Below are 12,693 nucleotides of genomic sequence, written 5' to 3'. Positions count from 1 at the left end.
TCAACAATTTGTAAAAGGAGGATTTCCCTGAGTAACGGTATTAGGGTTTCCACCAGAATGATGAGTTAGGCGGTAGCTCAGGGTGTTTTGAAAATGTTAGTTCAAGCTAATTATGTTTGCTTTTAAAAGACACTCCCATGTAGGTAATTTTTATTTTTGTTTGAGTGGGCTTTAGTGCATGCAGTTAAATAATTTGTGTGGAGAGGAAAAGAGGCGGAATGCATTGTCCGAAATGCAGTCTCAGAACCCATCCGCTATCGTCTGATGATGATTTAGCTTTTTAGGGGTCCAAGCCCGAGGGGGCTGGGTGCCATTTTCAGGACTGGTCCAGATCCCTGCAAGGACCTCAGAAAAAAAAATGATGGCGCTATAGCAGAAAAAACGTGTTTGGCCCTATAACTCCGAAACGGTACATCACACATTAAAAATACACATATCCACGCGTTCCTTGAATTCAGCTGAATCTCCTGATATAGGCCACGCCCATTTCCGCCTAGACTTTTATGAACGAAAAATCGTGATTTATCGTTAACCTATTTTTTCTAACTCCTCCTAGACCGTGCGACCGATCTGCACGAAACTTGGTACGTAGCATCTCCAGACCGACTTGACAAAAAGTTATCAAAATAATTTTTAGCGGATAAAAATTTCGCAAATTACGCACGAACAAATTTGTGCAGCTAGCTACAAAAACACGAACTTTGCCATATCTCAGCCAAAATAAATGGTATTAATGCGAAACAAATTTTACGAAAATTGGCCACTAGGGGGCGCTACAAGTACAAAAGGTTTATATCTCATGAACGGCTCATCCGATTTTTACAAAATTTTGAGGGTACCATCTAGGGCCACACTGGGGTACTGATTGGTCAAAGTGGGCGTGGCCTATGTGTCCCAGGTTTGGATTCACCACTTCCACTACTGTGAGCAACTTCAAATTTACAGTGTAGATGTACAATGATTCATGGACCTCACATACCAAAAATTACACATATGGACCACTAGGTGGCGCTATAATGATGTCAAACGTGTTTTTGCCTATAACTTCCACATTACACTGAATCTGATGATATAGGCCATGCCCATGTCCGCTAAGAAGTTTTTCCCAATGTGCAAAAGCAACTTTTTTGAACTCCGTGCGACCGATCTGCACGAAACCTGGTACGTAGCATCTCCAGATGGACCTGACCAAAAGTTATCAAAAGAATTTCGCTATGTTAAACTATACACAATTGACGACCAAACAAAATTTCAAAGCTAGCTACGAAACACGAACTTTAGCATATCTCTGCCAAATTAAATGCTATTAGCAAAGAACTTGAGATTATTTTTCAACACCGCACTACGAATCTCTGTACCAAATTTGGCAAATATCGGCCATTAGGGGGCGCTATAATCAACGTATATGTGTTTTGGCCAATAACTCGGATGTATGTAAATGGGACATTTGCGATTGCAATTTTTGTACCGTAGTAATTGCTATCAACATGAAACTTGTGATGCTTGTTTGGCTTGACGCTCTGAGGCTCTGTACCAAATTTGGTGAAGATCGGCCTTTAGGGGGCGCTATAGTCAACGTAGACCAATTTTGGCGCTTTAACTCTGTCAATGTTAATGGGATATTTGCAATGGCAATGTACCACAGACCTTGCAGCTCACACTTCTCGATATTTACTGACGTTTGCCTCCCCACCGTTACGCTTTGGGTCCCGCTTTTGCACGCTTCCCGGTTCACCACTGAGGAACGATTAGCCATTGCACACAGACAAAGTTCTGTGTCTCTCCAGAGTCTACCTACATATTCTATTTCCCTGCCTATCTTGAAGAAACGGTTTGTTTTTATAGAGCTGGAATAACTCCAGTAGAGCCGTGGGGAGATGGTTCTTGCGTCTCTGGGAAGCTATTTTGTGTTTTTTAATGGTATCCCACCTGGCGAGAAAGAGGCTAAACCTGCAGAGAGATGGAGAGGAGAGAGAGCGATGATGATGATGATGATGATGATGACACACAGCCTCTCTCTTTCTGCTAGACTCCTTCCACGACTCACTCTTTCTTCTCTCATTCCTCATGAAAACTGAATGCAAGGAAAGAAAATCAAAAGGGAGATAAATTGAAGTGCCACTTTAGGACTGTTGGATCACTTATACTCTCCCTTTTACTCTTTTGATTACTCCTTTTCTTAGCAGACATGGGTGAATATCTTTCATTCTTGAAGCCTTTAAATTGTGTAAAATGATGCTTGCTGTATGAGAGGGTTTGTTACAAAGACAAGCGCAAACACACACCCTTGATTTGATATTGATTCTCTGTTTTCTGTCTCCAGTGGCTCTAATCATACAGCGTTCAAACATTGTGAATTCCTTAATGAATAATACACGGAGAGTTGCATAAAGATGAATACAAAACAAAGCTCAGGTTAAAGACTGATGATGGGTGATATGTGATGAAGTTTTCCAGGTCAGGGATCAACCAAATTGGTGTTCATCTTTTACAGCCATTCTTTACTATTATTTTACGAAATGCTTTTTTGTGTTTTATTTTTATTTTTTAAATTACTTTTTTGTTGAACTATTGGCTGTTTTCTGTTGATTTTGTGTTTGTTAAAATTGTCTGCCTCAAAAGAGTTTGTACCTCAGTAAATGTAAGTCATGGAGCAATCAAATGTGTTTACATTTCAAACCTCCACATTTTTTCCAACAGTCAAAACCTTTTCAATATTTGTCCTGCATTTGCCTCAATTTTAACCACATTTTACTACTTGTTTATTTAAACTAATAACTGAAAAATCTTCATCAAGACAGACAAAACAGTTTCATTCCAAGAGCTTAATGCCACTTCATCAGAAGTTAACACGTGTTAATAAGTGGCTCCAAGGTGTGACAGACCATTCTGGAGGATTTCTGGCATCACTATCAGGACATATTACAATGCTTTGTTGAATGCTTGATTCTGATTAATTATGGCATTCTATGGAAGCAGGTTAGGACATAGACTTTGGAGGACCACTTTTAAATCAATATTTTGTGTCAAATACTAATGGATTTCTTTATTAAGTAGCCATTTAACAAGCTTCAGGGTGATTCAAGACCCCTCCACGATCATCCTGTCAGGGTTTCATTCGCAATAATGACCACCTCGCTCTACATTATCATTCTAATCTTAGTCGATCAAAATGATACAGTAAATAAAGCTTACAACATCTGCTGTGCTTTTCTTTTCCTCCACAGGAAGACGCCTTTGCCTTCGCCAACCAAGTGGGCTATCCCTGTCTGCTGCGCCCCTCCTATGTTCTCAGGTAAGTTTCAGCACACGTCAGCCAACATTCTCTGAAGTTGAAGTGGATAAGATTATCATATCAGCAGGCCCTTAATCAGGAATGTAGTGGCTGATTCTTCAACACCATAATCAATAACAAGCCCATTGTTTTGTCTAAAATTTGGTATATTTGTTTTTTTTCATGTGTTTAATTTCTAGCCAATAAAGTATATTAAGAAATAACAGGGAAGAAAACAGTTCAGTCCTGATTGGCTAAGGCATGAAATAAAAAAAACATTGACTTTCTTAATAACTAATTCACTTCTGATGATTAATGAACTTTACTCAAATTACATCTCCAATCTTGCAGTGACATTTTTGTCCAGCAGATGTTGTGATGAGACCCTGTATTCATCAGGGCTTTGTCACTGAGCAGAAACTTGTGTATAGGGAGCGTTGGACTTTTTATGGTTTTACATGCAAGCCGTGATGTATGTATGTATGTAAGTATGAATGACGTATGCTTTGCCGGATACTGTTAATGAGGCAGATGAGCCTCCTCTCCTCTCCTCTCCTCTCCTCTCCTCTCCTGCGTAGGGTGAACTCCCTCTGATCTTTTCCCATCCCTAAAGCATTTTCACTCTTCCCTTTTGACATACTTGTTAATGGTTTTTAATGTTCTTCTCAGCCTTAGTACATATGCACAACTCACACATTTCCACTCCAAAACACTCTTCCTCGTCAGATTCATGCGTCATTTTTCATAACGGTAAAATGCACACACAGACACTAAAACTAAAAGTATTTAGCCCTTAAATATGTTCAAGCGAGAAAAACCATCATTCCAAGTAAAACATTTTCCAAAATGTCAATCCATAGCTTAAACATTAAGAATGTGTCTAATTCCTACACTGTTTACAGTCCTGAATGAAATGCAAATGCACAGTAGTTCTAAGGAATTCTTTCTCCGAAACTGGGGTCCAATCGTGCCAGTTGGATAGGCTGATTGAGGTGTGAGTGTGCCAGCACTTTAGGAGGAGCTTGTGGTGGTTGTCAGCCCAACCACCTCAGCTCTGCCTGTGCCAAGGGTTCAAAGGGAGGCGAGCATAGGGTGTCCAGCACCAGAGGCAGGTCCCATGCAGGAGCCCTTGGGGCGCTTGTGGGACACAACCTCAGAGCCCCTTTTTTCCCCACAGTGTTATTGTCAACCGCAACATGCTGTGACGAAATGGCAGCCACGTAGACTCTTAGGGTAGAGGGAGACCGGCCACCATCCAGGAGGGTCTGCAGAAACTCAAGGATGGCAGGCACAGAACAATGCACTGGGTCATAATTACGAGCCGTACACAACTCGGAAACAAAGTTTCCACCTGTTCCTGTACTGTAGACGGGTAGACAGTGCTCTGGCATTCAGGATAGTATTCCTGACAGGCTCTATGCAATCTGTCAACAGCGAGTCGGGCCCTTCAGCGGCCAAACCCACAGCTGAAGGCGGCAGGGGTCGGGATGCCAAATCCTACTGCCCGACTGAGACAGAAGGTCCTTCCTGCCGGGGAGTCGCCAGGGCGCCTTGTAGCAGAGTCTGTGAAGCAAGGAGAACCAAGTCCTGGCTGGCCAGAAGGGGGCCACCAGAAGAAGCCTGTGGCCCTGATGAAGCACTCTGACAAGCGTCGGCAAGATCAGAGGAAACAGGAAAGGCATAGAGAAGGCCCTCTGGCCACGCATGAGCCAGAGCATCCTGGCCAAGAGGGCTGTTCTTCTCCATCAAAGAAAACCATAAGTGGCAATGGGTCGACATCTCCGAAGCGAAAAGATCTATTTCCGCCCTGACGAAGAGCCCCAGATCCTGTGTACCACATCTGGATGAAGCCGCCACTCCCCCGGTGGAGGCTGTTGACAAGAGAGTCCGCGACCTGGTTCCGCCCTCCTGGTAAAAACATTGCCCGTAGCTATAAATCGAGTAGAAGGAGAGACTTCATCTGGTCCAGCTCAGCGGTCAGCAAGTTTACCTTAGCAGACAGCCCGCTAGACTTAGCCTTCTTCCTGGAAGGAGCACCCACAGCCTCCGTGGTCCGACGCTTGGATAGGGTAGGTTGGGCTGGGGTCAACTGCTCTGAAAAAGACAAGTCAGAATGACCCCCCCTGGAGTTCCACTTTGGCCAGCCTAGCAGCCCTCACTGTGCGGGGCATGTAGCTGCAGTTCATGCAGGGGTCCTCTGAGAGGCCCTCCCTTAGATGTTTGACCCCAAGACAAGGGGGGCAGAGGTCGTGGGCGTCTTTGGGTTGCAGAGGAGCCATACAAACACTACAACTATGAGAGTCCATCAATAACGGTGAAGAAACTCCGCCACCGATTGATGGCCAAAGTCAGTCAGAGCGAGAGCACTGCGATGACAGAAAAAAACTAAACCAAAAAACACGTATAGTGCCATATTTAACCTGTAACTTTAACTATCAGATTAAAATAATAAACAGTACGTGCAGTGAGAGGAAAGCGAGAACACTTTCTTCACTGGCACAATAGCTGTCAATATCCAACCCCACACTCTTGATAGCGACCCTCCAAATTAGCCTGAGCGAGAGCACGGGCCGATGTACAACAGTACAGCGAGAAGGGAGCGAGGACACACCCTTCACCGACACAAGATGTTACACTGGTGATTACAGTTACAGTAATTAACCCTGAGCGAACATGCTAACGTTAGTATTTGGAGTTACATGTTACCAGTTAAGGTCATCAAGGTCACTCAGCACAGCGAAAGCGCCCAGCAAAAGCGAAACAGACAATCGCATACAGGAGAGGGAAGCGAGCACACTACCCTCACTAACATAATGTCAACATAAACAAAATCAATCTTACCTAGTGCAGAAGTTGCGAGTGGGTCCAGAGCGTCCGCCAGTCCGGGGCTTCGTTTGAAGCTGAACGGCGAATACACCATCCCCTTCCTGAAGAGGGACAGCTTGGCCGCAGCCTTTGGAGGGCGAAAAATTTGCAACTCCAACCGTAATCGCAAGGCTACAAGCGGCGAGCTTAGTAATAAACAATAGTCTACAGTTTTCAACTAAAGCTAATGCTAATGCTACCACAGATGGCAGACGACCTGCATAGCGAGAAGATGAAAAAGTAATGAGCTCAGGGATGACACCGGAACTTGATACCTTGGCTAGGGTCACCCCGAGGTCACAGGTGAATTTGTTGATATAAATACTCGACCTACGCAAGCGCGATACGGAATATATTCAGTGTTAAGCACTGCCTCTGGCGTTAAGTAAGAATGAAATAGAACTGACTCTTATTCTTACTCAGTCTTATTTTAGATCCAGTGTTTGATTTACATTAGGACAATTTTACCTCAGTTGCCTAAAACGATGCCCTCTCTTTGCAGTCTGCAGAGAGGGAAAAGGTGGTCAGTCTTCTTTAAAATAACTGCCACTCCCACTCTTCACTCAAGTGATAGCTAAATGTCATGACTTTTCGTCACCCACTGGTATAAAAATATTTAATTTGACTATTTTTAGGCAAAGAAGATCAAATTAACACAGCACTTTTGCTACTACTACTGTTACTGCTGAGTAAAATAGTATTACTAATGGAGTACTGATAGTTCTGACTCAATATTCTCAGGGACCAACACTGGGCCAACATAAACTTTTTTTTTTACTCTTCATAACATCATACAGTATGTAGAATAGTATTAAAAACATTTCTTCTAAATGATTGGATTCATTTGAAAATTCAGAGAACAGGCATGCAGAAACTAGGTGGCATCCAAGTCAAGGATATGCCTGAATGTAAATGCATATGAATCACAAATGAAGGGTGAATATTTATTTTAGGGTTGGACATATGTCTGCCTCTGAGCAACAGATAGCTAAGCAATACAAATCTGACCCAAGCATTTGGCCTTTATCTGTCCTGTTTCTCTCAACCCCTCCTTTTGAAGTCTAGAATCAAAAATAACAACCACCACAACAAAACTAGCCTAAATCTGTTGTTTTTTTAATGACTAAGCTCTGAACTCGTTTTCAAGAGCCTGGAGTGCTTTTCGACCTAAATAGCTGTTCTTCTCTCTCTCGCTCCTTATTTTAACTGTTTCCAGAGCTTGTTCCCGATGGTAATAGTGATGCAACGGAGAGATAGAGTGTTTTGAACGATCATTTGAAGCTTGTATGTTCTAGTCTTTGATTGCTTCTCTTCCTCTCCTGTGGCCTTTTGCTTTCTCTCCCTCACTCTCTTTTCTCTCTCTCCCTCTTCTGCTTGCATCTCACCAGCGGCTCTGCGATGAACGTTGTGTACGGAGAAGAGGAGATGAAACGCTTCTTGGGGGAGGCAACTCAGGTGTCCCAGGTGAGATCAGTGTTAACTCTGCGTGTGTATGCCTGCACATGTGGGAGAGAAATATTTCCTCAATAAGTCACACTTTGGCTTTTCATTTTTCACTTGTCTTGAATTGTATTGCATGTTAGGACAAGTGCTCACTCTCTCTTTCTCACACACACACATACACACACACACACACTCTCTCACACACACACACACACACACACACACACACACACACACACTTCCGCATTGCGTTCTCCCTCAGCTTTCAATTAACTGATGCTACCAGCTGTCATGGCTGTTGGCTAGTATTGTGTGTGCATCTCTACTTCACTGAATCCCTTGGTGGCTTTGAGGCACCTGGCCTCTCCAAGGGCCCCTACCTGGGACTAAAGGCATACACACATACATGGCCATATTACACTTTCAAAACAACAAAGCAAGCCATTTAATAGTAGTTTCATAGGTTTTATAAGAGCAATAATGCATACTCTTCTATCACATTCAAGTCCTACAACATGTGCACACAGTGAAGTCTTTTAAGGTATTTGAATAGTAATGACACATTGTTTTTGTTTTTGTTGGCGTGTACTCCAGCAAATTGGATTCAAAGTGAAACATTGACCATCAGGTTAAATTGATGACCTTTAGCTTTAATCTAAGGGGTGCTAATGTCCACGTCAGGTGAGCAGTGCAGGATTTGTAGAAATTGTAATACAAAGTCCTAATTTTAAAACATCAAATGTAAATTGACCAACTGAAAAAAGACATCATAGTTAATATTTGGTTTCAAATCCTTTGCAGTAAATGAAGTTTCTTGTTTGAAGTCTATGACCCATACACATCAGCAGGCACTTCCCTGGAGATGCTTTGCCAGGCCTGTACTGCAACCATCTTAACTTTTTGTTTGTTTTGCCTACAGTCTAGTCTTGAGAAAGTGGGTCACAGGCAGAGTTGGATTGGGGTCTGGTAACAAACATAACTAGTCAAGAACATTAAACTATATGATGCAAACAAAAACTCATTGGTTGCTTTAGCTGAGCAGAAATATTTTTCTGTATTCATGTGAACACACTCAAAAGTTACCATGGAGTCATTGCTAGATTTCAAATTTTTGGCACAGAGCCAAGGTAACAATCTTCATTAACTAAAATGTTAGAGACTGCAATACACTCGAGAGGCAACAACCTTTTTCAGGCAGGGGTTTTCCCCTTTTAAATAATTGATAGACTAACCATCCTGCTGTCTTTCTTCCAGGAGCATCCAGTGGTCATCACCAAGTTCATTAGCGGTGCCAGGGAGGTAGAGGTGGATGCTGTGGCAAAAGGTGGCAAGGTGAGACTTTACTGACACGTTCTGTCTAGTTTTATGAGCTTTTGTCTTACTCTTCTTAATACCACTGTGTTGCCATCCTGTGTATGTGAAGAAGCCTTGCCATTGCAGGTTAAATATACAACATGCACCAGGCGTATTATTATTTTCTGCCTGCAATAATTACGTGAAGTGCCAGAAAATAAAAAGTGAGTGTGATTTATTTAGAATATTACTTGTTAGTAATTATCTTCTACATAATGTAACATCATGTTGCCCAGTGTAACCGCCTGGAAAACATTATTTGTATCTGCATTTTATTCGTATTGACACCCTGTTTGACCATATTTTTATTTATTTATAACAGTATCCAGTAGCCTGGCATTATTTAGTCAGTTTAAATGGAGATATTGAGCCCAGTAGATGAATAAAGTGAAAGTAATCTCATTCATCTTCGGCGAAATGACATTACAGCCCAGACAGATCTGATTGGGAGAATGGAATACATTAAAACCAAAATGCAGAAAAGTGGTGATACTAAATTATTTTTTCTTTTTAGATTAGATCAGTTTAGGCCATATTGAAATGATTCTTGTTCAACAAACTGTCCATATCTGATTGACGTGCGCCACAGATTTGTCATTTTCTTTGGCTTTGAAGTTTCTTCTGCTCTGTGTTGCTCCATTATAAATATACAACCATATTGCTCAACTTAATTTATTCCACAGAAGTATTAGAAAATTCCAAAATAAAACAGAGTACAGTTTTAGTAATGTTGTAAAATTCAGAAAGTATTATGCATAATATAGTATAATATTGTATACAGTGGCTTGCATAAGTTAAAACACCCATGCTAAAGCTGACTAAAAAGAGGAATAAAAAAACATATTTTGGAAATTTACCTTAATGCATTAATAAAAAAAAGGAAAATTCCAACCTTTAAAGTGCCCATATTATGAAAAAAACACTTTTTCTGGGATTTGGGGTGTTATGTTGTGTCTCTGGTGCTTCCACACTCATACAAACTTTGAAAAAAATCCATCTATGGTGTTTAGAGTGAGATACAGTTTCTGAATGTGTCCTGCCTTCAGTCTCTGGGTGAGCTGTTCAAAATCGGCACGAGCAGGCTAACCGCAACCATTAGCTCGTAGCGTTAGCATGCTAACGCTAGCATGCTAACGCTAGCATGCTACCTCGTTCTCAATAGCAAAGCACTGCTACAACACACACAAGTTCACCATAATCTACAAAAGAACTACTTCCATGTGCGCCCTCATTTAGAAGTCTCCCAGCTAATCCTGCCTTGTAACTGACCGAAGTTGTAGAAACAGCCTTTCTTTTACTGTCTATGGAGCTAGCTAGCTGACATGATCTACATCTGAGCTACTGCGCATGTGCAGTGCAATCAAAGATAGTACAGAAGAAGAAGAAGAAAAGAGGTCTCACTCTGTAGCTAAAACAGAGACCAGGTGAAAAGAGGATCTGCAGCAGTGAGAGAGAGCGGTGCAGTACAACAAAAATATGGTGTTTTTTGAAAATTAAACCATGTAAACCTATTCTGGTACAACCTTAAAATACAATTATGAACCTGAAAATGAGCATAATATGGCTGCTTTAAGGACACCAATGTATCGTAAATAAATAATACAGAGGGCATAAGTAAGTACACCTCTATGTTAAATTCACATAGAGGCAGGCAGATTTTTATTTTTAAAGGCCAGTTATTTCATGGATCCAGGATACTATGCATCATAATAAAGTTCTCTTGGCCTTTGGAATTAAAATAGCCCCACATCATCACATACTGTTCAACATACCTAGAGATTTATTTATTTACGATACATTATTCATTCACAAAGAAAATTGGTGTCCTTAAAGGTTGGATTTTTCCTAATTTTTTAATTAAGGCATTAATATCAATTTCCAAAAGATGTTTTTTTTATTCCTCTTTATAGTCAACTTTAGCATGGGTGTGTAAACTTATGCAAGCCACTGTATATATAGTATGTGCAGAGTGTGACACTAGAAGGCGGTTTTCAAATTCATCTTTTGAAGGGGTAAAGTATTTAACACATATATAAAGTATTTATAATAGCCTGTAGCCTACATAAACAGTATATGGCTATAGCCTTTATAGGCTATTTTAGTGTAAAACACTATAAATGTTTGTATGAAAAGAACTATACAAATACTGTATATAGGGTATGCTACAGTATATTATATAGGCTACACACAAATGCACTATTATTAATGCGTGGATCAGCTCTTCATCCAAATCAGTCTGTAAACTTAAAATCATCCACCTTCCACCCACCTGAATTAATTATTTTCTCTGATTTAGAGACCCGTCTGGACATTTGCCTGCCCGTCTACAGTCCCTGTAGGCAGCGTTGCTTTTTAAATGATTATAGCTTATCGTATTAATGTAGGACCTATGAGTGTTTTTTTATAACGATTTACTTTAATGATTAGGAGAGGCTGCTTGTAAATGTTTCCATACGCGCAGTAATGTCAATGCAGCCTATTTTGTTGGACATTTAAGCAGCCAAACTAACTGTAGTTATAAACTTTAAACCAAACTAGACATTTTACCACTGAAATAGGCTGTTTCTTGAACATCTCTCTAGACACACTTACAAATGAAGCTGTCTGTCCGACAGCAGCTGTTGTTCACATTTTAGACAACATAAATAATATTTCTTTGTTGATTGTGTATTATTTCACCCACCCGCTATTAATCATGTTAATTTATATTATCCGACCGGCCCGATCCGTAATGTTAGATTAATCACGGGGCCGCAGATATTACTCTATTATCGCTCTCTCCCCTTTTTTCTCTCTCTTTCCTCCTCTTGCTCTGTCATGCCTCTTTGTTTACATGCCACGGGTAAAAAGACTTCCGCAGAGGACACATCCGTGTATCTTCGATTATAATTCCTCAGAGGCCCTCGCTTCTCGATGTGCATTTTAGGAATTGGAACGTCCTTCAACATGGCACACTGAGAATGATTTCCGGGTCACAAGCCCGAGGATTGAGGAGGTTCAAATTTGGTAAATGAGAAAGGGCTTCAGTTTAACACGTGAATGTACGAGCATGATTTTGTGACGTCAAACTAGTATGGCAGCCAATCATGGTCCAGTATGCAACTTACACATGCCACATGTGATGTTGAAACGTGAAACCTCCAGTGGACATACATTTTTCATTGAAGTAGGAGACATCTTGTGTCCAGCAGTGAAATTAACAATATTTGAATATTCATAGAGTCTGGTTATTTCAATGAGTTTGTTATTTTTAAGACATTTTAACAAGGTTATTGCTTTTTTGTGTGAAGAAACTATATCATACCGTAATGATTATTCAAAACAAAGTCATCTGATTTTACTTCTTTTCACACATACTATTATTATTACTAATATAAAGACGCACACAATCTGGTTCTCTTTTTCTGTGGGGTGTTGAAAGGCATTCTGGGAAAATGTAGAACCTCTCAGAGGGATCATTCCTGTACGTTAACAGTCCCTTAACCATGAGCTGGTTTTGAAAACTTATATAACTGTATAATTGTTCGCATTGTAAGTTGCATTAGGCGACGGAGCCACCTAAGTACTTGTCCTGAACGCCCGATCTGTTTTCTATTGTTTAGGCTGTGGGAGTCATTTCAAGGGTGTTAGTTAGAACGTGGGCAATCCAGTTGTATAGTAGATTTTCTCTCTCTACTTTCCCTGAATACAGCCCCTTCTTTATCTTCAGTATCACATTAACAAGCTGTCCATTCATTGAATACCAAACGGGCCTTAGT

The 12,693-nt window shown here is 40.9% G+C and overlaps 1 protein-coding gene across 1 annotated transcript in view; it reads left to right on the top strand.

The window, feature by feature from the left end:
• Positions 1-12,693, top strand: part of LOC116050235 (carbamoyl-phosphate synthase [ammonia], mitochondrial-like) — a 32,579-nt gene that overhangs the window by 8,130 nt on the left and 11,756 nt on the right. The window contains exons 9-11 of the mRNA XM_036004170.1: positions 3,228-3,295; positions 7,528-7,603; positions 8,837-8,914. Coding sequence (XP_035860063.1) covers positions 3,228-3,295; positions 7,528-7,603; positions 8,837-8,914 — 222 coding nt within the window. The remainder of the gene's footprint in view (positions 1-3,227; positions 3,296-7,527; positions 7,604-8,836; positions 8,915-12,693) is intronic.

Source organism: Sander lucioperca, chromosome 8 (assembly GCF_008315115.2).
Source record: "Sander lucioperca isolate FBNREF2018 chromosome 8, SLUC_FBN_1.2, whole genome shotgun sequence".
Classification (NCBI taxonomy): Eukaryota; Metazoa; Chordata; class Actinopteri; order Perciformes; family Percidae; genus Sander; species Sander lucioperca.
This window is presented reverse-complemented; position numbering and strand designations above follow the sequence as displayed.